The sequence below is a fragment of the Entamoeba dispar genome, genomic scaffold, assembly GCF_000209125.1.
Source record: "Entamoeba dispar SAW760 scf_1105229457967 genomic scaffold, whole genome shotgun sequence".
Lineage (NCBI taxonomy): Eukaryota > Evosea > Mastigamoebida > Endamoebidae > Entamoeba > Entamoeba dispar.
The window spans coordinates 102,570-126,276 of record NW_001852957.1 but is presented as its reverse complement, the minus strand read 5'-3'; the positions used below and the strand labels follow the sequence as shown (position 1 = coordinate 126,276).

The following is a 23,707-nucleotide window of genomic DNA, read 5'->3' as shown; positions in this document are numbered from 1 at the left end:
TCTTTTTTATTTTTATATTTCAAATAAATAATAATGAATAAAAATCAATTCATTTCAATTACAATAATTCGTTGTGGTGTGAAATCACGTTTTCCACAAAGTGCGTTTTCAATTCTTTTATACAAAAATGAAGATTGTTTACAATATGAATATGTTTTCTTATTTTCTTTAAAAATATAAACATCATTCCAACCAATTCCTAATAAACGATCATCTGATTGTTTAAATAAATAAAATGCATGTTGTGGTTCTTTAATATTAAACTTCTTTATTCCTTTTGGTTCTAATGAAAATACAAATGATTTTTGATCATATGTATAATAATTAACTTTATCAATTTTGGCATTAACATATCCTCCAAATTTATTTCCATCTGTGTCTTCAACAATAATTATGAGATGTTCTTTATTTATTATACTATCTCCAAATACTGATGTGTTAACATACCAATCATCAATTTCTGAATCAAATATTATATTTTTGATTTTTCTTTCTGTCCATTCTTCTAGTTGTTGAATTTCTTCCTTTGACAGAGTAAGCTTCTTTTCAACTCTTTTACTTTCCCAATCTATTCTAATGTCTTCTAATTCTCCTTTATATTTATTTGTACATACTTTATTTCCTTCAATTAATTTATCAATTCTTATTTGTTGTGCTTCCATCACTTTTGTAATGATAGTATCAACTTGTTCTGATAATATCTCTTTATCTTCGTATCTAATTTTGTTAATTCTTTGATAGATATTCTTTAAATTATCTATCATCATCATTCCATCTTTTATTTTATTTTTAACTATTTCATTTCTTCTAATTATTTCTTCTTTTCTATCATAAATTCCTTCTATTCTTTTAATTCTATCTTCTGGACTTTCATTTTCATTATCAGTTATCATTTCTGCCATTCTATTTTCCCAACTTTTATTATATTCTTGTGCACTTTTCATGACCTCATCAATCTGATTCTTAACACTATTACTTATTTCTTGTAATTCATTAAACACTTCATTTCTTTCTTCTTCGTTTATGTTCATTCTTCTTTTATTCTTCTTTGGTATTTAGTTTGTTTCTTTTTCTTTTTATTTTCTTTTAAGCATCATTTATTTTTAAGTTCTAATTATTAGTTCTATTTATTAATAGATCATCTATTTTTATCAATTATTATAAATAGATTAAATTAAAATAGATTATTTATTATTTTATTATTTATTATTGTTAAGAAGGTATAATGTCAGAGACACCACACAGAATCCTAAAATAATTCCATCCTTCGAATCCACCAGTTATGGATTGGTTATGGTGTTGTATTTAGTTAGAAAAACATCTTACCCAATACTGCAAGAATAGCAGGGTTTATTAATTACAATGATGTGATGTCATTGATAATAAAAGAATGGATATTTATAAAGATGTTATTATTATTTATTAGGGTACAAAGCATATTTGATATTATGGGTATTATCAAAGAAAAAAGGTGTGGTTGTTGTGGTTGGTGCTAAAAAAATATTAGCCCACTAATAAGTAGTAATTATATATTCTCCTTAAAATAAGAAAATAAAGAAGAAGAAATTTAATACCCATCAAAGCCAAATAGAAATTAAATAATTAACATTTAAGTAAGGAATGTTTAAAATACTCTACTCTACTCAAAAAACGAGAAAAGGAAGTCTTGCAATTCAACAACTAAAACAAAGAATAAGCTAATAGTTGATGAACAAACACTTTAATGCAATGTGATAGGATTATTTAATCTCTGCTGAGCAAGGAAATATAGAAAATATTTCTATTTAACACTTAATTAACTACTTTTTATTAAATATTATTGTTAATAGTTTATAAATTAAAAACAAAAAATAAAGATAATAATCAAATCAATGAAATGATAAAAGATATGAAAAATACAAGAATAATAAATATGAATATAAAGAAAACACAACAAATCAAACAAATAGAATTTTAATTGATGTGTTGTATTGTTTTGAATTAATTTGTTAAATAAGAAATTAAGAAATAAACAAATAGAAAGCATAATAAAAGTAATAAATATCAATGTAAATAACGAGAAAGAATACATTAATAATATTAAAAAGTCACATAGAATAAAAGAAACAACTAAAAGATACATTGAAATAAAAATAAACTCAATCATAGAATATAAAATAGAGTGTAATTCAATAATAAAAAACATCAATATGAAAATAATTCTGTTGGTATTGATGATGAATGTCTTAACTCTATCATCAATCAAGTTAAATAAATGAAAATAATAAATGTGTAAATATTAATAACGATTTGAAGAGAAAACAAATGATGAAATAATTAAAAAATGTAAAAAGAAACAAGGAATAATGAGAATAAGAGAAAGAAAATAACAAAAGAAATCAAAACAATAATTACAAAAGTTAGAGGATAGTATTTAAACAAAAAGTAATTCAATAAAATATAACGATAATTATTAATAATGAATTCATTAATTTTTACAATAAGTGATTAACAATAATAATCACCTGATAATATTCATAAGTATAACAGAATTACAGAATACTAATTAAAATAACTAATAGAACAATTGAATAAGAAGAGGATAAAGAGATATTTAATAGGAAATTAGTATTCAATATAATTGTAAAATAATTTATAAACAACTCCATTGTTTATTTTATATTTTAATGATTTTAATAAAAAGGAAATATAAAGTAATTAAATTTATATTGTCTTAGAGTTGAATTATATATCTCAAATAAACATATAGTATTGAATATTATTTCTTTTACTCCTGTTTCTGTATTATAAAATTATTGATTTATTTTAAATATCTCTTCTAATACTTATATTTTATTATTATGTTATATTATTGATGTATAAGGATGATAATCTAATTCATGAAGATTTTGATAACAACATATCAATATGATATTTGCAATTATTAATTTATAATGATGAACATAAATAAGAGATTGAAATATTAATAAAATGATGATAGTAATAATAAAAGTGTTAATATTAATGTATAATATTCATACAAATAGGAAAATAGAAAAATATGTTCATAGAAGAATAAAAAAATTGATGAGAACAGAAAGAATAACAAATATACTATGTCTCATCAAGATTCTTTGATTATTAAATCCATCATCTTGTTTTTGTTGATTATTCCATCTTTCTTCTTTGTTTGGTTCATTGTTCTCATTACTTTTTGATTATTGTGATTCATCATCTTTACTATCTTTTTTTGTCAATATCTTTTGGTTTATTTTGATCTCATTTCTATTCTTCTAGTTCTTTTATTTCTGGTTTAGTATTTTTCACTTTGTCCTTCTGTTTGTGTGTCACATGTTTCTTTTGTGTTTTTGAGTCATTGCTTTGTTTGTAGTGACTGTGGTTTGACTACTGGTTGTTTGGGTCCTTTGATGTACTTGTTGTTCCTGACGATGTTTATGATGAAGATTTCCTTTTTTATTCTTGTTGTGTCTTTCCATCTTGTGGTAATGTTGTTGGTTGTGTATCTGTTATGTGAGTTTGTTTTGTTCTTTCAGTTGGTGTTGATGTTGTGATTGCAGTTGTTTGATCTTTTGGTGTGCATCTGGTTCAATTCTAATCTTTTTTTTTGTTAATAATGTATTTTCTTTTTGTACATCTCTAGTTGAATGTTCTAGTACTGTTTCATAAACTTTTGTATCTACTGATTGTGTTAATGTTAGTGTTACCTTTTCTTGTTCTGGTTTTTAAATGTGTATTATATCTACTGTATATTCTTTTATGTTTATTTGATTATATTTATGTGTATAACTTCTTTTTCTTTATTGTTAATATTCTTTGTTCTATTTGTAATTATAATAATTATCATAAATGTAATCATTGTTTGTATTTCAACTCTTCTCTTTAATTACATTCATTTCTTTCATTTATTTTCATTTTCAATTGTAACGATTAATTAATTCAGTACTCATTCTATTTCATCATATTATCATATCATTGTGTTTGTAATTCAATAATAAATAGAATGAAATATTAAATTAAAATTTGATTCATTTTTATAATTCAACAACCAAAATGAATAAAATATAAATAAAATAAATGATGGTAATAACAACAATCATCATAACAATACAAAATAACAAATTCAATTCATAACTCAAATCCCTATTATTTTAAGAATATATATTCATTATCGTTTATCAAATGTTTGTTCATTAAATAATCAAAGTATTGTTTATAACTATTTTAAGCAATAATAATTAAATAACAGTTGTATTGTTGTTTGTTTAAATAACCAATTAGTTATTTTCTATTTTGACTCAATTGAAAAATATAATTTAATTTTATATCATGCTGTTTCTTTAATGCAAGTCACAACAAAAGTCATAATTATCATATAAGACTAAAATAAATAAGTTATTGGTAGTATTTATTCGAATAATTTATTTAATGGAATTTAAATTGAATGATTATTGATTTCATTATAATTCATTATAATGAAATATTTTGTTTATTAAAAATTAATTCAAATTATTATTATTCAATACTTGTTTATTATCCTTTTTAATAGTATTATTTATTTATTATATACGTTATAATACATTCTTCTTTCATATTTATTACTTATTCTTTATGTAATTATTCATCATTAATTGAATTGTTATTCACTTTCTTTTATCAACAATTTTTATTTGTTATTTGTAACGAATTGATGAAACTTATTATTAAAAATTCTGTTGTTTGTTATAATTATATTATAACTATGTTTATTAAACAGATGAATGTACTAATGAGTAATAAATGTGAATAAATTTAATTATTATTTATTTTTATGTCATGACTTGTTTCATTCTATTTAATAAGTTATTTAGTATCTATTTTCATTATTAATTGAATCTATGTTTTTATATTTCATAATTATATTTATTACTATAACTTCTTATTATTCTTTTATCTTTAATATTTCACATGAGAATAGTATATATCTTTCTTATTCATAGTTTAATCCCAGTAAATAATATCAATGAAAGTGAGGAGACAGAGATTTACCTATGTTTACTGTAACAAAACAATAAGTATTTTATTTTATAATATTTCAACTACTTCTATAATACTCTTTTGTATCATCATAATTAATAATAAACGTTAATTTATTTTACACTCCAGTATATTATTCAATACGAAATTAAGAAGTAATTAACAAATGATGGTGTATTGATTTAAAATTGAAGTTTTAAAGAATCTAAAAGATACAAAGTAATCAAGTTATTTCAACTACATTTAAATATATTGACTAAATACAATTAATAATGATTAATAATAAGAAAGAAGGAATAACAAACACAAAATTATAAAAAAAAAAAAAAGGAAAATAAAAAGAAAATAAAAAGAAAAAAATAAAAAATGTAAATTATAAAAATAGTAATAATTAAACAAAATCATCTTAAATAGTTCATTTAATAATACCATGTCACAAGAACAACTTATTCAATTTGCCAATCAATTTGTTAATGTATTTTATAATGCATTTGACACCAATAAATCAAATTTAGCTAATTTCTTCCAACAAATGTCTACATTAACATTTGAAACAAATACAGTTCAAGGTCAACAAGCTGTTCTTGAAAAAATTCGATCACTTCCATTTACTTCAACTAAACATGTCATCAGTGTTATTGATGCACAACAAATCCCAAGTAATGGAGTAACTATGGTTCTTATTAAAGTTATTGGTAAATTATCAATTGATAATGAAAATCCACATACATTCACTGAAACATTTGTACTTGCTCAAAACAATGGTAATTGGTTTGTTTTGAATGATATTATGCGACTTGCTGATATTTAAAATTGATTTTTATTTTAACTCTTTTTTTTTTAAAAGTATATTTAAATGAAATAAAAAAACATATTAAAAAAACTAAAATAAAGTATTTTCAATGTTAAAAGATTTAGTATATTATTTTATAATTATTACTAAAAATTAAATTAGAGCTCTTCTTTGATTTGAGGGAAATCTTCATTTGATTCTATTCCATTAATATTAAAATCTTCAGAATCATTGAATTCATTTTCTTCATTATAATTATCTTCATTCATTTGTTTCAATAAATCTTCAAAAGTACTATCATTACTTTCATCTTCAATATCATCAATATCTTCTAAATCAGCATTGCTTAATCCTAAAGATTTCATATAATCATCATATTGTCCTTGATATTCTTGTTCTTTCAATCCTTCTTCAATAACTTCTATATGTCCATTATCTATACCACCACAAACTTCAAGAACCTTTTCTGCAATAATATCTTGATTTAATTGTATACCATCTTTAATTGAAATTAATGTTTTATTTTCAGGAAAGATTAAAACAATAGGAAGATCATCAAAATCATATTCAGGTGGTAATTCATCTTCATCTAAATTCATAAAATAAGTTTTAGTATTAGGAAGTCTTTTTCTTAATGGATCAACCCAAACTTTTCTAAAATATTGAGTTGTACAACCAATAATAACTACACATTTATCTTTATGAATATATTCTTGAAGATCATTTGAAACTATTTCATCTTCTCCAACATCTTCTCTCTTTCTTGATTGTAAATATGGTTTAACTTTTCCATTAAATACATCATGAATAAATTTATTTACAGATTCTTTAGTTAATGTTCCATTAAAAGGATATGATGTTCTTTGATTTTTATGAAGAATAGCAATACTTGGTGCTGTCTTTAATCCATATTTTTGTAATTGTTCTGGAAAAGAATTAATATCAAATTTAGTAACAACCATTTTATTATGATAATTTATTGCTATTTCACTAAATAATTGATCATATTCTTCATTTAATGTTTGATTAAAAAATACCCATAATATATATCTATTATTAATATCATGAATATATATTGGATCAAATATTGAATAAAGTGGAAATATACCATTTGATATAAATGTAATTAAATCAGTTGAATTATCATATTCAAAAAAATGTGTTTGATTTCCAATTCTATGTCTAATTTTAACTTTATATTCTTTATTATTAAATTTTGAAATAAATTCATTACCAATAGCACTTACAAATAAAACTTCTTCACTTCCCTGTATTTCAGCAATTGCTTTATATTTCATAATTATATCAATATTCTTTTCATATGTAAATAATATAACAACAATTGGTATTTCTGAATTTAATATTTTATCTAATTCTTCCATTGTTTTAACATCTGTTGTAATTGGTAACATCATTTGGAATACCCAATTTAAAACCATTGATGTTTGCCATGCTTCAGTATATTCAATTGGTTTTTCATTTGGTCTTAAGATGAATAGACTTGGTTCATTTTGTGGTTTAAATGACTCGATAACATTATATTCAGTTACTGAACTTATTAAATTTGGAAATTCCTCTGCCAAACTGACTTGAGTTCTATTAACAATACGTTGTAATTGATTACATTTTTCATCAAACTCTTTACATGCAACTAATAATATAGGAATTTGTGGATTTGATAATATTGATGTATCAAATGGAGGTAATACACTTCCAATGACTATTTGAATGATTAATAATATAAACAATAACATAATTCATTCAAAGATCTTTTTTTTTTTTTTTTTTTTGAAATAGATTTTATATTATTTTCATATATAATGTGATTAATAACAAATTAAAAAAAAAAAAAAAAAAGAAGAATGTCTCATTTAATTAGAAAAATAAACACTAAAAATAGAGAAGCGAAAAAATTGCTCAAAATCCAAATGAATAAAGAAAGTATTTGAACAACTGATACTGAATATTTCTGTTAATAAATAATAAACAAAATGAAGGTAATTGATATTCTATTGTTACCAACAAGTAACTTTTTTAGATATTGTCTTACTGGATTTTTGTATAATTATTCAGTATTTTTTTATAATATTGTAATTCCATTTCTTGCAGATGATTATGGTGGATCATCATTAGAATTAGCAGCAATGATATCAATTGGTACAGGATGTGTTTCAATTTTCTCACCATTTTCAGGAAAAATAGCTGATAAAACAAATCCATTTATTATTATGCGTTTAGGAATATTAGCATTTATTATTGCATTATTCTTTCCATTATTTATTAAAAATAAAATGTGGGCATTATATATTTCTATGATAATTTATGGAATTGGTGGTGGATTTTTTTGGGCTGTTATTGTTGGTTCAGTAGGTAAAGAAGCACCTAAAGGACAAGAAAATAGAAGAAGTGCAATTTTTTCAGTATCATGGAGTATTGGAAAAGCTTTTGGATATTTATTTGGAGGATTATTAAAAGGAATTCTTGGAATTAAATCATTCTATATTGCTCTTGCATGTCTTATTACTATAGAAATTATTTATCCAATAAGATTACCAAAAGAAGTGAGAGATAGAATAAAAACAGAAAAACAAGAGAAAGAAAAAAAAGATAATCAAAAATCAACTGAATTAAATGATATTCATATTGAAATGAATGATTCAAATATTATTGATAATTCAACAATTAAAATAAATAAAAATGAAATAATTAATAAAGAAGAATTAAATTTAAAGAAAAAAGAAGAAAAAATACGATATAAATGGGAAGGAGGTGAATATAAAAATAAAACATATATTTATATTGGTTATATCTTTAATTTTGCTATTAAAGGAACAAATTGGGTTATTTCATCTCAATATATTAAACTTGTTAAAGATTTTAATATTAAAATTAATTTATTTGGTGCTAATCCAAATGAAATGTTTGTTGGAGTATTTTTCTTCTTTTTATATCTTGCACAAACAACTTCATTAATTTTAATGGCTCTTACAACTCAATGGACTTATAGAAGATCAGTTATTTTACTTGGACTTATAGTTACAGTTATTCTTTATTTAGTTATGGCAGTAAGTAATTGTAATTGGTTATTATGTATTCTCTCTTATATTGCTGGTTTATCTTCTGGATTTGCTAATCAAACTTCAGTTTATTATTCTCTAAGAGCATCTACAAATAATAAAGGATTATTTGTTGGACTTTCAGAAATAACTTCAGGAAGTGGAATGACTATTTTACCATTAGTTGCTGGTTTATTAGCAAAATCATATGATGATAATCATGTACCATTATACATTAATATATGTGTAATAATTATATGTATTATTATATTTGATATTATTTATCGATTAATGTATTTCATTAATTCTAGAAGAAATGCAAAAAGATTAAATAGAGAAGAACATCCTCCTACATTATCTATTGTTACTCAACCTCAAAAATCAAATAATAATTCTAATGAAGCTGATGATATTCAAATTCCTGTTGAAATGATTCCAACACCACTTGCAGGAGAACAAGATACTTCTCCAAGTGAAACTTCAAGAGATAATAATTAATCTTTAGATTCTCAAGAAAAAGAATGATAAAATCATAAAAATTGTTTTTTTTTTTTTTATTTGTTTTATTTTTTTAAAATATGAAAAAGAAGAAAGATATATTGTTTAAATTTTTTAAAAGAAGTAAGAAATATAAAATAAATAATATTGTAATATTATAATTAAATGAAATTAAAACTATGATTAAATAAAAATAAATTATTTGATATTTATTTTAAAAGTATCTTAACTAATACTTACAAATGATATTTAATTAGTTATGATTTAAATAGAACTAAAAGATAGTATTAATTCAAAGCAATATTAATGAATTAATTATATTCTATAAAATATAAGTGAAATAATAAAGATAGAAAGAAGATAATTACAAAATAATTTGTTAAATGTAAATATTTATTATAGAAATAAAATAAAGAATAAAAGAAAGAAGTAAAATCATTATCTAATAAATAATATAAAACAAGATAATACAAATCATCATAAATATGTTTATTAGTATTTTTTTTTAATAATTCCAATAAATATTAATTTAATAAAGATATAATTTTAACAAAGTTGTTTTATTGATAATCGATTTAACATTGCACTTGATCTTTTATGTGTTTGAATTGAGGATTGTTGTCTAACCCATCTATTACTACGATTAACAATTGGACTTTTTGATATTGTAGATTGTTTTAATAACTTTTCATTAAAAGTATCTTTATATAATGTTTGAGGATTCATTATTTGATCATAACGACTTTCAATAAATTTCATTCCTAAATCCTATTTTATAAAATAAGTTATATTTCAATAATATTTATTAAATTTAAAAGAATAAAAACAAACAGGAAATAATTCTTTTGCATAAGTTAACATATTACTAAATGCTATAAAAACTAATTGATGAGAAGATTGAGTAAGATCATTAATAGCACTTTTTCTAATAAAACCTGGTGCAATACAAATAGACATATTTTGAATATTCATTTTACTTGTTGGATTATTAATAATTTTAATACATAATGCTATTAATGATTCAATAAATATTTTATTTTCTGATGGAACACTTTGATATATTGATCTAAATTTCATTTTCCATTGAATTGGATTTGATGCATATTGTCCTGTTATAAACATTAATTGATCAAAATGACTTTGTGGCCAAACTGGTTCTATTGTTTCTCTAAGATATTTTTTAACAATAGCAGATAATAAAATATAATCTGTTAATTGAAAATCAATAATTCCAATATATTTTACATATTCAATCATTTCAGTTACTCCTGCACATTGTCTAAATGCTCCTTCAATTTCTTTTTCATAATATAATTTATACATTATTTTTTCAAAATATTCTGGAAGAACTGTATTTTGTCTATTTTCTTGTTTTAAAATTTGATTTATTGGTTGATTATAATCAAGTGAAAGAAGTTTTTTTCTATCAGAAACCAACTATAAATGAATATTCTTTTTTTTTTCTTTAAATTACTTCTCTTTATGTATGAGAAAAAAAAAAACAAACTTTATCACTAACAAGAATAAATGGACGTAGTTTATTATCATCAAGAACTTCATTTTGAGAAATAAAATGACAATTAGTTTTAGCATCAATAAGAAAATTAATAAAACAACGATAAGTTTGAATATTAAATATTTCTTGTATTTGTTGTTTCTTAATACGTTCATATGTACTAAATTTTTCTTTCCAATCCCATGGTCCTTTTAATTTATCACTTAATTTTCTATAATTTTCTGCCTATTTCAATGAACTTAAATTATTAATTAAATATATTATACAATTTAACAAACTACTAATCCTAACTCTGTTTTCAAATTAACTTGAAATTTCATAGTTAAATTAAGAAGTGATGAAAATGATGCTGGTGTATCATTCTGTGGAAATGAAGTTATAACACTTTCAATAATCTTTTCAAATTCAACCATAGCACCTTGAATTGTTTGAATAACATTTCCGACTTGAGAAGCTTTTTGTGCTAATTCAATTGTTTTATTATATAAATTAAAATCATATTTTTGATAAGGTGAATTAACTATCATTACTTGGTTTGATATAACGTAGATCTTTATTTTCTTAATTTATTTTCTATATTCTATTTCTAATGGCATTTAATTCTTTTTATTACCAACTTGATTAAGTTATATCTTTCTTATTTTTATTATTATCTTTTCTCTTATGATTTTATTTTTATAATATCATAAATTAATAACATAAATATTATTTTGATTTGAACTATTAATTTATTTTTTTGCTTTCTGTTTTTCTTTTTCTTTCTTTTTCTTTTCTTCCTCTTTTTTCTCTTTTTCTTTTTCCTTTTCTTTTTTCCTTTTCTTTTTCCTTTTCTTTTTTCTTTTCTCTTTTTCTTTTAATTCTTGTTTTTTTCTTTTCTCTTTTTCTGCTTTTTTCTTCTCTTCCTCTTTCTTCTTTCGTTCTTCTTCTTCTTTCTTTTTCTTTATTTCTTCTTCTTTCTTTTTCTTTATTTCTTCCTCTTTCTTTTTCTTTGCTTCTTCCTCTTTACGTTTTTCTTCTTCTTGTTGTTTCTTTAGCTTATCCTCTGTATCACTCTTCTTCTTAATTTCTTCTTCCTTTTTTTTTTCTAATTCTTCTTTCTTTTTTTTTTCTAATTCTTCTTTCTGTTTAACTTTCTCTTCTTCTCTCTTTAGTCGTGCAACCTCTTCTTGTTTGAGTCTTTCTTCTTCTTGCTGTTTAAGTTCAAACGCTTTTTGTTCTATCTCTTTCCTTTTTCGTTCTTCTTCTTCTGCATTTCGTTTTGCTTCTGCTTCTTGTTCATCCTTTTCAAGTTGATATTTTAACAAAATGAATGGTTCTACTTGTTGATAAAGAAATTTAGTAACTACATAACCAACAACCCATCCTCTAAGATCAGCACATACAATAACTTCAATATTTGTTGATTCATTTGGGACTTCATCATATACTCTAATTCCTATTTTTTTATAACCCCTCACTAACTTTTCATTGTAAGTATTTTGTTTTTCACTATTTACACTAGAAATAACAATGTATTGATCTCCTTCAAATTTATAATTTGTTTGAACAAATAAAAAATCACGAGGTGTAATTAAACTTCCATAAGGAAGTTGTTGAATTTCATAATTTAAATAAGAATCATCACTTTGAAGTAATGTTTTCATTTCAGTAATATTTGGTTCTAATGATTTCATAAGAGGAATATCAAAAAGAGACTCAACAACAAATCTTTTTGGTTTTTTTATAAAAATTACATAACGGGCAAATCGTTGATTATTTTCATTTGGTAAAACACTATATTGTAATACACCATCTGGGGATGCTTCAAATTGCCATTTCTTTTTATTCATTTGTCTCATCCAAAGTTGTAATGGTTTAACCATTCTATCAAGATCTACTTCATTATTTACATAAGGAATATCAGGAATTTCAACACTCATAATTGGCTTACTAGTTCTATTTTATATTCATTATTCTTCTTTTTCTAAAAATTAATATCTTTTCCTTAAATCATAAAACCCTGAAAACAGAACTAATGTCTTTATTAAAACAAGTACAGAACTTTGATTTTAATGCTCTTTTACTTACTCATTGTGCTTGCTTCAGCCATTGACTATTATCAAATCCTTGGTGTTTCAAAACAAGCAACACAATCTGAATTAAAGAAAGCATATCGTACATTATCATTAAAATATCATCCTGATAAACCAACTGGAGATAAAAAAAAATATGAACAAATTAACAAAGCATATGAAGTTCTTTCAGATGAAAACCAAAGAAAAAGATATGATGAAGGTGGAGAAGAAGCTTTAAAAAATCCTGATGGAAGAAATGGATTTGGTGGATTTGATCCATATAATTTTTTCAGAGATATAAGACCACATCAAAAACATCAAATGCCTAATATTGAAATTGTATTAGATGTTACATTAAAAGATTTATATAAAGGTAAAACTATAGAAGTATTACATAGAAAAAGACAATTATGTCATCATTGTCATGGTACTGGAGGAGATACACCAGATGATGTAAAAGAATGTCCAGTATGTCATGGAAGTGGTATTAAAATGGAAACAAGAAGAATTGGACCTGGTTTTATTCAACAAGTCCAAAGTACTTGTGATAAATGTGGAGGAAAAGGAAAATTATATGGAAAAGTATGTCATGTTTGTAATGGAAAAAAAGTTGAAGAAGGAGAAACTACTATTTCAGTAACAATTAATAAAGGAATGAGAGAAGGAGAAATTATTAAATTTGAAGGATTTGGAGATGAAAAACCAGATTGGAAAACAGGAGATGTTATTTTTAAAATTCATACAATTGAAAATCCTAATTTTATACGTAGATGGGATGATTTAAGAACAACATTACATATTACATTAAAAGAATCATTAATTGGATTTACAAAAGAAATAAAACATCTTGATGGTCATATAGTTAAAATAGAGAAAAAAGGTATTACACCATATGGAAGTGTTATTAGTATAGAAAATGAAGGTATGCCAATTAAAATGAAAGAAACAAAAGGAAAATTATTTGTTGATATAGTTGTTGATTATCCACATTTTCTTAATAACCAACAACAAGAAGCAATTGAAAAATTATTTTAGTTAAAAAAAAAAAATAATAATTCAATTATTTTATTTATTTTTTTTCAAATAATTCATTAAATGAGAAATCTTTTGTACTAATTTCTTGTTGATTAAATGATGTTGGATCTTCACAATAAAATCCTCTTTTATCAAGAATATTTTCAATTTGTGTTTTCTTAAATCCTTCAATATTTATTTCTTCTAAAATTTGATTTGTAATATCATAAAATTCAAGTGTTGTTTTACTTGAACCAATTTTAATAATCATGGGACTATTAAATGAGTTAATTTTTGTTTTTGATTGATTTTTAAAATCATACAAACTAATTAGGATATTTACTATTAATAAATGCACTAATTCCTGGTTCTGTTCTTAATGTACATGTTGGTGGGATATTTAAAACTGCTCTAAAATATTTATTAACATCAGCTTTAATAAGAATATCTTGTGAAAATGCAATAGTGAAGAAAAATATGAAAATAATCATTTTATATTTTTTAGTTTAAAATTTTATGAAAAATTAAAAAATTAAAAAAATAAAATAAAAATTTATTTTTAAAATTTTTAGATGTTTCAAAATATTAGCAAGGAAATAATTTATTTTTAGAATGAATATTTTTAAATAATTTTTATTCTGTTAGTTAATGGTAAGATATAAAACCAACCAAATGACTTGTTTTTTTATTTAAAACTAATATTGTATTATCCACATCTATTCAATATTTAATAAATATAAAGTTAAAGTATTAATTATTTAGATAAATAGAGACCATTTTAAATTAGTTGACAAGTCAAAATGAGGAAATAACAATATAGTAATTTTTGAGAAGGAAAAAGTTTACCCTTTAGACTTGGACTATTTTTAAAAATAACTCATAATGAAACAGGAGTTAATTTAATTTATTTTGGTAAAACCCAGTTTAATGGAAGAAAGAATTGTATTTAATCAGAAGAACTGACAAAAATTAATCGCCTATTCGAATTATGGAATCAAGTACTATCTTTCCTGTTCGAATAAAAAAAGTAGGTAAAACAAAATCTATTAGTGTTGTTTATAATATAAGACGTGAAGACCTTTTTACTCAAGATTTTGAGGAAAATGAAGAATGTGATTTAGAAGTAAAATCTATTTTATCTGGATCATTTGATTTCATTAAGACTCATTTCATTATTGAAGGAAATGAAAATGTTCTTGATCTAGTTGCTGTTAATTCAAACTACTCATAAATAAAAAGTAGTTTTGAATACTATTCTTTTTTTCTATTAAAGAGTGTAAATTATTTTTTGTTAAAAATTTCTTTTTGTTTCTTCTTTTTTTAAAATTTATTCTATTAAATTAAATTAAAAAAAAATTAACAGTATAATTAACACATTCTGTTCATATAAACAGGAGAAAATCGTTTAGCTCCTTCTTGATAAGATAATCCATTCATTAAACATGGTTCCAATTGATCTTTTGATGAAATCCAAATTGTTTGTAATTGTTTGAGAAAAGAAGTAGTTTTCTCAGTTAATTGAACAAAAAATCCTTTTGATTCTAAAGAATTTAGTGCTGTTTCAAATGAATATTCATATTCTTTCATAAAATAACCAAGAATTAAAGAACTTATATGGAAAGATTTATCAGTAGATACAATCACAACTGACTTTTCATTTCTTTTATTATCTTTAATAAAATTAGAAATAATATTAATATACTTTTCAAAAATAACAACACTAGAACAATCAGCATTTAAATGAGTATAATTTACATGGACAGGAAGATATTCTATTTTTTGATATCCACATGAAATAATAGTTCCTATATTATAGGTTTTATAAAATTTACTATTCATAACATCATTAATATTTGCTAAAAGGATATAATCTTCAATTTTAATAACTTGATTCTTTTCATTTAATATTGGATAATAGACAGATTGATTATTTCCCATGTTAAGTTTAGTTTGAATAAAATAGTTCTATCTATTTATATACAATAATTAGGATCTAAACAATTAAGGGGGTAAATTATTAATTATCTTCCTTCTAGTTCTATGATATCTTCTTCACTTTAAAAAGAACTTAAGTAAATGTTATTAATCATAAATAATCAAAAAATTTAATTTTTAATAAGAAGAATAGAGTATCAAAACATTCTTTTATTTGTTCACAAAATGAATATTTTATTGTTTTTAAGAATTAATGATTAATAATTGATTAATTTTGATGAGTTAAGACATTAGATTTATTTCACTTTTTGAATCTTTTACAAAATAACATATCAATATACTGCATATTATTATTTATAAACATTCTTTTTGATTCTTATTTAGGATAATCCTTTGAAAAAGAGTTTGTTAGCTTTACAAATTAAATACAAAAATTGTACATGTTAATATTTTTATTATTACATTTTTTGAATTTTTAAATAACAATTTTTTTAAATAACATTTTTTAAATAACATTTTTTTAAAATACAAAAAAATAAATAAATAAAAAATTGTATTTAATTTTTTTGAGTTTGGTTTTTCAAAGAAGGAAAAACAGTTTTTCTTATTAGTGGAAGAGCAACAGTTAAAGCAGCATTCATACGATATTCTAAAGTGTTATTACAAACAATCTTATCACCATAAGAAACAACTGAAACACCACCAATAACAGTTGGTTCTAAGAAATTTTTATCATCAACTTGAATTTTTAAAGAAGAATCCATTTTCTTAACAATTTCAATAGCTTTTTTAACTTTATCTAATTCAACTTTTAAACATCTAATAGTAACTTCATTATCTTCAACTTTTTTAATTCCTTCTTGAATTAATTTAATTAATAATTCTTGATATGTATCATTTTTAACTGATTCAGTTAATTTATTTCTAACACTCTCCATTAATGTTTGAATATGTTTATCTTCTGCTTCAAGTAATTGAAGTCTTGATTCTGATAATTCTTGTGAAAAAGTAATTTTCTTTTTAACTTCAGCCTCTTTTACTCTTCGTTGATAATCAGCTTCTAACTTATTTCTTTCTTTTTCAATATATGTTGCTTTTTCTCTTTCACACTCTTGTTCAGCATTTGTTCGAATTTCTTGTTCTTTTGTTTTTGCTTCAAACTCAATAAATTTAATCATTTGTTGGAGTTGTCTTGAGACTTGAGTATCAGTCATGTAATTTTTATTTAATATTTTCTAGTATTTTTTGTTTATTCCTTTTGATACCTTGTTTTTTTTTTTGTACTTTTATTCAATACTACTTTTCTAAACAAAAATTGATTTCAAAAACCATAATTACTATTTTTTTTTTTAATTTTTTATTACTTTTTTATAATTTTTAAACTTATTCCTTTTACAAAAAAAAATAAAAATAAAAATAAAAGAAATAAGAAAAAGTATTTATTGAATGGGAGTTTGGGTCTTAAGTGAAGGGAAAAGAATCTTTCTTATTAATGGAAGTGCTATAGCTAATGCTTGATTCATACGATGTTCTAATGTATTATTACAAATAATTCTATCACCTAATGATGCAATAGTAACACCACCAATAACAGATTCTTCTAAATAAAACATAGTATCAATATCAATTTTAATTTTTGGATATTCTTTATTTATTTGTTTAATAGCCTTTTCAACTAATTTAATATCACGTTCAACACAACGAATTGTGATGTTATTATCTTGTAATTTTTTAATTCCTTCTTGAATTAATTTTATAAGTATTTCAGGATAATTACTTTCTTGTGTTGATTTTATTAATTTATCACGTACTTCTGTCAGTAATGATTGAATATGAATATCTTCTGCTTTTAATAATTGAAGTCTAGCAGCAGAAAGTTCTTGTGAATGTGAGATTTTCTTTTTTGTTTCTGTTTCTTTAAGTTTTTTATTAAATTCTAAATCTATCTTTACTTTTTCTTTTTCAATTATAGTATTTTTTTCTTTTTCACTTTCTTGATTAGCATTTGATATAATTTCATCTCTCTTTGATTCTGCAGATTGGTGAATGTATTCAATTTGTTTTTTCAACTGAGCTTCCTTTCTTTCAACTGACATCTCTTATCATTTTTAAGTTTTTTCCTAAGTTTAATTTGTTTTTGTTTATATCAAAAGAAAATAAAATTATTTTTTATTTTTTAATTATTATTTTATTATTATTTTTTTATGTTTTATTTTATCTTTGAATAACCTTTCTTTTTCAAAAAATTATCAATTAAAAACCATCTTGACAATATATCTTTAATTGTTGTTGAATGCTTTGCATCCATGCACAACTGTCTTGTTCATTCTTTTCTTCATAAATAGAATTATTATGAAATTTAAAGAATGCATCATTTCCCCACATATTATAGATAGAATCAAATTCATTTTGTAATGAATATAATACATTCATTACTATTTTTCCATATTTTGTTTTATGTAATGGAGTATCTTGGTTTGTTTCTTCATAACAAATCTTATTATAAACTTCAATAATACGAATAAATCCTTTAGAATTAGGATCTAATGGATTTTGAATAGCAAAATCATTTGCTTGTTTTATAAGAGTTTCATAATTATCTGGAATATTAATATTATGATTAAGTAATTCATTTAAAACAACACCTAATTTCTTTATATAACTTTCATTAAAATTTTTAACTTTCTCAATTTGTTCTTTCAAGAATTCTTTAAAACTAGGTTCTTCATATAAACAGAATGCAAATTTATCTAAAATTATTTTATTACTATAAATTGTTTCAATTGATTTAGGACATTTCATAGCAACTTGATCATCAAAACTATTAGGAATAAATCCAAATTTTTTTAAATAATTTATAAGTGCTTCTTTGATAGAATTATCTCTTTTTTCACTAAAAGAATCTATTGATGATTGTTGTAATAATGATATTGGTTGTTTTTCAATTTCTGTATTTATTCCTTGTAAATCTAATTTTAATTCATCTAATTTTTGATGAACCCATTTATATTCATCAATTGAAATACCTATTCTATCCATTTTCCAACTTGGATAATAATTATGTTTTTTATCTATTCCAAATTTCATATATTGTTCAGATATTTTTTGTTTTAATATTTTTCCATATTCTTTTATAAAATTATCTTTTTGTTCTCTTGAAAGATTTATAAATGTATTATATGATTGTGAAATTCTAGTTAAATTAATTCTAGTAAGTGTTTCATTCTTTGGAATATCAATATCAAAATTTTTCTTTAATCCTTCTATTAAAACTAATTCAAATGAATTAATAACTTCATTACCTATTTTTTTTTCAATGTCTTGAACTAATATTCCACAATTATTAGATGGATATTTAGATGGATTAACTGATTCAGTTGGCATAAGAAAAATATCTTTGATATAAACTTCAATACAATTATTATCTTCTTGAGATACATATACTTGAATCCTAGTATTTTCATTAATAATTCTAAAATCTTTACAAACTCTTCCAAATATTTGTTGTTCTTTTAAAATAATAATTGATCCTTTTCTCATAATTCTCCATGATTCATATGAATTCATTTGAATTCTTCCTCTTTGTGTATATTTAATATTATTATCTGCAAGTTGTTCAAAAATATTGTGTATTTGATTGTATTTCTCTAAAATAGAAATTATTTCATCTTTTACTTTTAGTCCAATTAAATGATTATCAGGTTCATCAAGATAATCTTCATACCATTTTTTAATAGTTAAAACATCATTAATATATTCATTTCTTTCTTTGTCTTCTTCAAATTTATATAATGCAGTTGATGCTTTCAATAATTTATCTGCTAAAGTAGTATCAATACTAGTTCCCATTATCTCTGTTCGTTCTCTTAAGATTTTAGCTAACAATGAACGATCTAATGATATATTACCTCCATCTTTAAATGTTAGAATTTTGATTTTAAACCATTTACCAAGTTCATTTTTTGCAACTGCTTCATCGTATGGATCCATTCTATCAGGTTTGAATGAATCTATTAAAAAATTAAATCTTTCTGTTTCATTTGAAAATGATTTCATTGTTGTAATATTTTTACTTTTTTTCTAGATCCATTTTTGTTTTTAGAATTACACGATATTTAATAATTAAATAACTTGATAATTGATTCATTGATTATATCCATTAGTTCAATAAGAAAACTAATTCTTAAATAGATGAAAAATTATTTAAATTATTAACAGATTAAAATAATGATTAGAAATGAAAAGACAAGAAAAGATAAACAAAAGTTTTGGTATTAATTTGATTTATGACAAATAATGTTTGAAGAATTTATTTTTTTATCTGAACATTAATAACAACTAGATAATTATTAAAACAGAATTACCTAATGAACTTCAACAATTTCTAAATAATATCCATCAACTTAGAGTTCAATTATTCCATATACGTACAGATATTAATATATTAAATGAAAAGTTAATGATTATTCAACTTGATGATACTGAAGAAGATTCTGATCAAAATAGTATCAAACAACTTATTAATAAATTATGTAAAGAGTCAATGAAATTTGAAAATGAAATTAAAGAAATAAAAAAGATAAATGATCTTTCAATAAAAAAATTATCAAATGAAACAATAGATAGAATTAAAAGAAATCATTTAAATTCATTAACTATCCAATTTGTTTCTTTGATGAGACAATACCAAATTATTCAATTAGATATAAAATCATCACTTAAAATGAAAGTTATTAGAAAAATGAAAATTTGTTTGTTTTTCTCATTATTTTAAGCATAATACTTAATTATAGATAATCCATCTCTCAACGATAATATGATTGAAGAAAATATTGAAAAGAAAAATATTGATAATACTCTTACTCAACAATTACAACAAAAAGAAGATAAAATAATACTTAACTTTTTAGAAGAACGACATAGAGAATTATTATCAATTAATGATGCAATAGAAGAAATTAATGAAATGTTTATCAGTCTAGCTGTATTAATTGAAACACAAGGTGAATTAGTTAATTCAATAGAAGATAATTGTAATTTAATAAAAGAATATACTAAACAAATAAATGAAGAATTACAAAGAACTTATCATCTTAAAAAAAAATTAGTAATAGTTTGTTATTATTTAAGAAAAATTATTTAAGAATAAATATTTAAAAAAAAAATTAATAGAAAATAGTTATTTTCATAATTTTTATTGTGATTATTCTTATTTTAATTCTTTGTATTATTGGAATTCCAGTAGGAATCTATCTAATGAAAAAAAACTAACGTTTAATTAAAATTAATTTATTTATCAAATGAATTAATTTCATTTTTAAATGTAATGAAAATATTATTTTATATTAATATAATAAATAAAATAACCTAAAATTAATTTAAAAATATCCAAAAGTTTCATTAGTTAATTCTTTGTGGGTTGAACTTATACTTCTTGTTATCACCGTTCAACATAACCATTCTCTTACTATAAAGATATCTAAGATAAGCTCTTCCTGATGGGAATTTCTTCTTTCCAGTATCTACTTTTTCTGGTTTCTTAGTTTGATTTCTAACTTTACCAGCTCTTGTTAAACCTCCGTGAACTTTTCCCATTCTTAACTCTTAACGACTTAATTTTAAGTACTTATTTTTTTTTTCAGAGTACCCTAAAGGGTTATTTACTATATTTTGTTTTTTTCTTTTATTATTACTTATTCTATTTTATCCTTTAAAGAAATATAAAAAACCACTAAAATAACAAAAAAAATAATGACTTAAAGCTGAGTTGAAAGAGTAGTTTCTTGAATCACTTTAATTGCTTTGTCATTAAGAGAATCAATAGCTTTACTTAATTCTTCAATAAGAGTAATACCATTAGAAAGTATTTTCTATAAATGTAAATATTATTTAATTAATTAAATAAAAAAAAAACAAAACAAACATTTGATTTAACATCATCATAAAGTATAAGAATACCATTATTTTGATCAATGATACCATTAATCTTTTCTTCAAGAATCATAATACTAATAACTTTTTCTACAGTATGAACTTCCATTCCAACTAATTTAGAAATATGTGATAATTCAATTGAAGAATAAGGTTCAAGTACACGAGCAATATTTTCTTGAACTAATGCATCATAAAGAATAGTAAGATTTTCTTTAACAAATTCATCTCCAAATAATTGATTATTAAATTTCTTTGATATTTCATTATACATTTCTATACTACGAGCATTAAATGCTTTAGATACTTCTTTAATAGAAATAATTTCAATATCATCAGAATATCCAATAGCATTTTTACTTGAAAGAACAAAATCAATTTCATTAATTTTTTGTTGCATTAATTTCATTAAAATAAGATATTTAAGTGATGAAATTGTTTGTGTTTTTAATGATAATGAATGATAATTTTCAAATGCTTCATAGAAATAACTTGCTGCAGTAATATAATCATGTTCTTCTCCATTAATAAATCCACTATAAATATCTAATTCTCCTTGAAGTATTGGATTAATATAAATTGAATTAGCATCAACACGTGCTCCAGTCATAGCACCACGTGCTTTAGTTAAATTTTTTACTTTTCTATGAACTTTAGCTTCTAATAATTGTAATTCAACAGCAAGAACTTTATCATCCATTCTTTTTGCATTTTTTAATAATTCAGTAATTAATGTTAATGCTTTACTACATTGTCCATTTTCATAATAATATTGAGCAAGTCTTTGTTCTAACTTTTGTTTTAAATAACTTCTATTTGAACTTTTAGCCCATTCAATTGTTTGTTCACAAATAGAAATAAGTAAATGAGATGAATTTGGTATTCCAGAAAGTGTATCAAGAATTTCAAGTAAATTTTTAACTATTTTTGCTTTACTCATTGTTTTATCACCACAAATTTTTTGAACATAATTATTTAATCCATTAATATCATTATTACTGGAATATTGTTTAATAGATGTAACTATTTCACTCATATTATTATTGAAGTTTTTTTTTATTTTTTTTTAAGTTTTTATCTTTTTTTTTTATTTTTTATTTTTTTATTTATGTTATTTATAACAATAAAATATTTCTTATAATAAATAAAAATTAATAATTTTTTGGGAGTTTAGTGAGTTTAGATTGGATTCAAGTATAAATCAGAGTATTTTCTTTTATAAAAAAATAAGAATAATAAACAAATATCAAATAATTACAGATTATATTATTTCATATTTTGATGATTTAACACGTATAAATGCTGATTTTTGAGAAGGACTTTTTGGGGGTTTCGTTTCGTTCTTTTCACTTTTATCATCTGGAGTTCTATTAATTTTATTTTCTCTTAATTTTTTTCTATATTCTGGGTGTAAATGAGAAAAGAACCTATTCTTTAATGAATTTGGTGTTCTTCCTTGAAATGATTTACTCATTTCTGTCCATTTATTTCCTAATATTTTTTGTAAATCTATTAACATTTGGTCTTCTTCTTTTGACCATGGTTTTTTAGCAATATCATCACTAAGACAATTATAATATCTTTCTCTACATTGTTTCCTTGTTTTATTAGGTAAACAATCTGAAACTGATTTCCAATTTTCTTTTCCATATTTTTTAATAGCATTTAATAATTTTTCATCATCATTTGATGTCCATGGAATAACTGATTTCTTACGTCTTTCTTGAAAACAACTATCTGATGATGAAATATCATCCATAGTCATATTTAATTTCTTTTTTTTTTAAGTTCTTTCTGTCTTTGATTTATATTATCCCGATAATTTACCAAAACACTGCTTTATATTCTATATGAAGTTAAATGGTCTTGATAACCTTTCAATGAGTATTATGTCTTT

At 22.2% G+C, this 23,707-nt stretch overlaps 14 protein-coding genes across 14 annotated transcripts, besides 58 other annotated features; 4 read left to right on the top strand and 10 right to left on the bottom strand.

The window, feature by feature from the left end:
* Positions 1–963: a repeat region.
* Positions 964–1,001: 38 nt separating this feature from the next.
* Positions 1,002–1,088: a microsatellite.
* Positions 1,021–1,129: a microsatellite.
* A 14-nt stretch (positions 1,130–1,143) lies between these two features.
* Positions 1,144–1,211: a sequence feature (AT_rich).
* A 5-nt stretch (positions 1,212–1,216) lies between these two features.
* Positions 1,217–1,810: a repeat region.
* Positions 1,811–1,864: a sequence feature (AT_rich).
* Positions 1,865–1,887: 23 nt separating this feature from the next.
* Positions 1,888–2,388: a repeat region.
* A 262-nt stretch (positions 2,389–2,650) lies between these two features.
* Positions 2,651–2,710: a sequence feature (AT_rich).
* Positions 2,711–2,782: 72 nt separating this feature from the next.
* Positions 2,783–2,853: a sequence feature (AT_rich).
* Positions 2,854–2,958: 105 nt separating this feature from the next.
* Positions 2,959–3,088: a microsatellite.
* Positions 3,089–3,752: 664 nt separating this feature from the next.
* Positions 3,753–3,923: a microsatellite.
* A 64-nt stretch (positions 3,924–3,987) lies between these two features.
* Positions 3,988–4,076: a sequence feature (AT_rich).
* A 226-nt stretch (positions 4,077–4,302) lies between these two features.
* Positions 4,303–4,325: a sequence feature (AT_rich).
* Positions 4,326–4,412: 87 nt separating this feature from the next.
* Positions 4,413–4,566: a sequence feature (AT_rich).
* A 215-nt stretch (positions 4,567–4,781) lies between these two features.
* Positions 4,782–4,809: a sequence feature (AT_rich).
* Positions 4,810–4,849: 40 nt separating this feature from the next.
* Positions 4,850–4,935: a microsatellite.
* A 393-nt stretch (positions 4,936–5,328) lies between these two features.
* Positions 5,329–5,380: a microsatellite.
* Positions 5,381–5,443: 63 nt separating this feature from the next.
* Positions 5,444–5,824, top strand: EDI_251900 (nuclear transport factor, putative; the record flags this gene model as incomplete). The annotated part of the gene is made up of 1 exon (XM_001734120.1): positions 5,444–5,824. One exon carries the CDS (start codon positions 5,444–5,446, stop codon positions 5,822–5,824), a length of 381 nt encoding a protein of 126 aa, XP_001734172.1.
* Positions 5,817–5,967: a sequence feature (AT_rich).
* Positions 5,965–7,560, bottom strand: EDI_251890 (uncharacterized protein; the record flags this gene model as incomplete). Its single annotated transcript, XM_001734119.1, has 1 exon — positions 5,965–7,560. One exon carries the CDS (start codon positions 7,558–7,560, stop codon positions 5,965–5,967), a length of 1,596 nt encoding a protein of 531 aa, XP_001734171.1.
* Positions 6,990–7,034: a sequence feature (AT_rich).
* Positions 7,561–7,576: 16 nt separating the features above from the next.
* Positions 7,577–7,596: a microsatellite.
* A 7-nt stretch (positions 7,597–7,603) lies between these two features.
* Positions 7,604–7,663: a sequence feature (AT_rich).
* A 134-nt stretch (positions 7,664–7,797) lies between these two features.
* Positions 7,798–9,360, top strand: EDI_251880 (uncharacterized protein; the record flags this gene model as incomplete). Its single annotated transcript, XM_001734118.1, has 1 exon — positions 7,798–9,360. The coding sequence occupies one exon, from the start codon at positions 7,798–7,800 to the stop codon at positions 9,358–9,360; it is 1,563 nt and encodes a 520-aa protein (XP_001734170.1).
* Positions 8,079–8,099: a sequence feature (AT_rich).
* Positions 8,361–8,424: a microsatellite.
* Positions 8,484–8,593: a microsatellite.
* Positions 8,681–8,706: a sequence feature (AT_rich).
* Positions 9,110–9,147: a sequence feature (AT_rich).
* A 44-nt stretch (positions 9,361–9,404) lies between the features above and the next one.
* Positions 9,405–9,435: a microsatellite.
* Positions 9,436–9,456: 21 nt separating this feature from the next.
* Positions 9,457–9,580: a sequence feature (AT_rich).
* A 104-nt stretch (positions 9,581–9,684) lies between these two features.
* Positions 9,685–9,834: a microsatellite.
* A 5-nt stretch (positions 9,835–9,839) lies between these two features.
* Positions 9,840–9,910: a sequence feature (AT_rich).
* Positions 9,907–11,403, bottom strand: EDI_251870 (uncharacterized protein; the record flags this gene model as incomplete). Its single annotated transcript, XM_001734117.1, has 4 exons — positions 9,907–10,128; positions 10,192–10,797; positions 10,868–11,101; positions 11,155–11,403. 4 exons carry the CDS (start codon positions 11,401–11,403, stop codon positions 9,907–9,909), a joined length of 1,311 nt encoding a protein of 436 aa, XP_001734169.1.
* Positions 10,130–10,186: a sequence feature (AT_rich).
* Positions 10,345–10,400: a sequence feature (AT_rich).
* Positions 10,666–10,700: a sequence feature (AT_rich).
* Positions 11,116–11,149: a sequence feature (AT_rich).
* Positions 11,352–11,381: a sequence feature (AT_rich).
* Positions 11,404–11,510: 107 nt separating the features above from the next.
* Positions 11,511–11,555: a microsatellite.
* A 6-nt stretch (positions 11,556–11,561) lies between these two features.
* Positions 11,562–11,614: a sequence feature (AT_rich).
* Positions 11,605–12,795, bottom strand: EDI_251860 (KS1 protein precursor, putative; the record flags this gene model as incomplete). The annotated part of the gene is made up of 1 exon (XM_001734116.1): positions 11,605–12,795. The coding sequence occupies one exon, from the start codon at positions 12,793–12,795 to the stop codon at positions 11,605–11,607; it is 1,191 nt and encodes a 396-aa protein (XP_001734168.1).
* Positions 11,630–11,818: a microsatellite.
* Positions 11,821–11,996: a microsatellite.
* Positions 12,006–12,162: a microsatellite.
* A 132-nt stretch (positions 12,796–12,927) lies between the features above and the next one.
* Positions 12,928–13,965, top strand: EDI_251850 (uncharacterized protein; the record flags this gene model as incomplete). Its single annotated transcript, XM_001734115.1, has 1 exon — positions 12,928–13,965. One exon carries the CDS (start codon positions 12,928–12,930, stop codon positions 13,963–13,965), a length of 1,038 nt encoding a protein of 345 aa, XP_001734167.1.
* Positions 13,952–14,027: a sequence feature (AT_rich).
* EDI_251840 (uncharacterized protein) lies at positions 14,000–14,435 on the bottom strand (the record flags this gene model as incomplete). Its single annotated transcript, XM_001734114.1, has 2 exons — positions 14,000–14,219; positions 14,272–14,435. 2 exons carry the CDS (start codon positions 14,433–14,435, stop codon positions 14,000–14,002), a joined length of 384 nt encoding a protein of 127 aa, XP_001734166.1.
* Positions 14,416–14,582: a sequence feature (AT_rich).
* Positions 14,583–14,666: 84 nt separating this feature from the next.
* Positions 14,667–14,713: a sequence feature (AT_rich).
* A 508-nt stretch (positions 14,714–15,221) lies between these two features.
* Positions 15,222–15,304: a sequence feature (AT_rich).
* An 8-nt stretch (positions 15,305–15,312) lies between these two features.
* Positions 15,313–15,882, bottom strand: EDI_251830 (uncharacterized protein; the record flags this gene model as incomplete). Its single annotated transcript, XM_001734113.1, has 1 exon — positions 15,313–15,882. The coding sequence occupies one exon, from the start codon at positions 15,880–15,882 to the stop codon at positions 15,313–15,315; it is 570 nt and encodes a 189-aa protein (XP_001734165.1).
* Positions 15,606–15,645: a sequence feature (AT_rich).
* Positions 15,883–16,023: 141 nt separating the features above from the next.
* Positions 16,024–16,063: a sequence feature (AT_rich).
* Positions 16,064–16,322: 259 nt separating this feature from the next.
* Positions 16,323–16,447: a sequence feature (AT_rich).
* Positions 16,437–17,093, bottom strand: EDI_251820 (vacuolar ATP synthase subunit E, putative; the record flags this gene model as incomplete). Its single annotated transcript, XM_001734112.1, has 1 exon — positions 16,437–17,093. One exon carries the CDS (start codon positions 17,091–17,093, stop codon positions 16,437–16,439), a length of 657 nt encoding a protein of 218 aa, XP_001734164.1.
* Positions 17,094–17,209: 116 nt separating this feature from the next.
* Positions 17,210–17,261: a sequence feature (AT_rich).
* A 14-nt stretch (positions 17,262–17,275) lies between these two features.
* Positions 17,276–17,301: a microsatellite.
* Positions 17,302–17,318: 17 nt separating this feature from the next.
* Positions 17,319–17,975, bottom strand: EDI_251810 (vacuolar ATP synthase subunit E, putative; the record flags this gene model as incomplete). Its single annotated transcript, XM_001734111.1, has 1 exon — positions 17,319–17,975. One exon carries the CDS (start codon positions 17,973–17,975, stop codon positions 17,319–17,321), a length of 657 nt encoding a protein of 218 aa, XP_001734163.1.
* Positions 17,976–18,041: 66 nt separating this feature from the next.
* Positions 18,042–18,100: a microsatellite.
* Positions 18,101–18,132: 32 nt separating this feature from the next.
* Positions 18,133–19,935, bottom strand: EDI_251800 (uncharacterized protein; the record flags this gene model as incomplete). The annotated part of the gene is made up of 1 exon (XM_001734110.1): positions 18,133–19,935. The coding sequence occupies one exon, from the start codon at positions 19,933–19,935 to the stop codon at positions 18,133–18,135; it is 1,803 nt and encodes a 600-aa protein (XP_001734162.1).
* Positions 18,718–18,740: a sequence feature (AT_rich).
* Positions 19,936–19,992: 57 nt separating the features above from the next.
* Positions 19,993–20,102: a microsatellite.
* A 63-nt stretch (positions 20,103–20,165) lies between these two features.
* EDI_251790 (syntaxin-3, putative) lies at positions 20,166–21,150 on the top strand (the record flags this gene model as incomplete). The annotated part of the gene is made up of 4 exons (XM_001734109.1): positions 20,166–20,177; positions 20,222–20,630; positions 20,673–20,992; positions 21,052–21,150. 4 exons carry the CDS (start codon positions 20,166–20,168, stop codon positions 21,148–21,150), a joined length of 840 nt encoding a protein of 279 aa, XP_001734161.1.
* Positions 20,973–21,078: a sequence feature (AT_rich).
* Positions 21,151–21,152: 2 nt separating the features above from the next.
* Positions 21,153–21,267: a sequence feature (AT_rich).
* A 368-nt stretch (positions 21,268–21,635) lies between these two features.
* On the bottom strand, positions 21,636–22,846 carry EDI_251780 (26S proteasome subunit S9, putative; the record flags this gene model as incomplete). Its single annotated transcript, XM_001734108.1, has 2 exons — positions 21,636–21,749; positions 21,803–22,846. The coding sequence occupies 2 exons, from the start codon at positions 22,844–22,846 to the stop codon at positions 21,636–21,638; spliced, it is 1,158 nt and encodes a 385-aa protein (XP_001734160.1).
* Positions 21,751–21,792: a sequence feature (AT_rich).
* A 13-nt stretch (positions 22,847–22,859) lies between the features above and the next one.
* Positions 22,860–22,918: a microsatellite.
* Positions 22,919–22,921: 3 nt separating this feature from the next.
* Positions 22,922–22,974: a sequence feature (AT_rich).
* Positions 22,975–23,024: 50 nt separating this feature from the next.
* Positions 23,025–23,090: a sequence feature (AT_rich).
* Positions 23,072–23,575, bottom strand: EDI_251770 (transcription factor MYB90, putative; the record flags this gene model as incomplete). Its single annotated transcript, XM_001734107.1, has 1 exon — positions 23,072–23,575. The coding sequence occupies one exon, from the start codon at positions 23,573–23,575 to the stop codon at positions 23,072–23,074; it is 504 nt and encodes a 167-aa protein (XP_001734159.1).
* Positions 23,576–23,707: the final 132 nt, after the last annotated feature.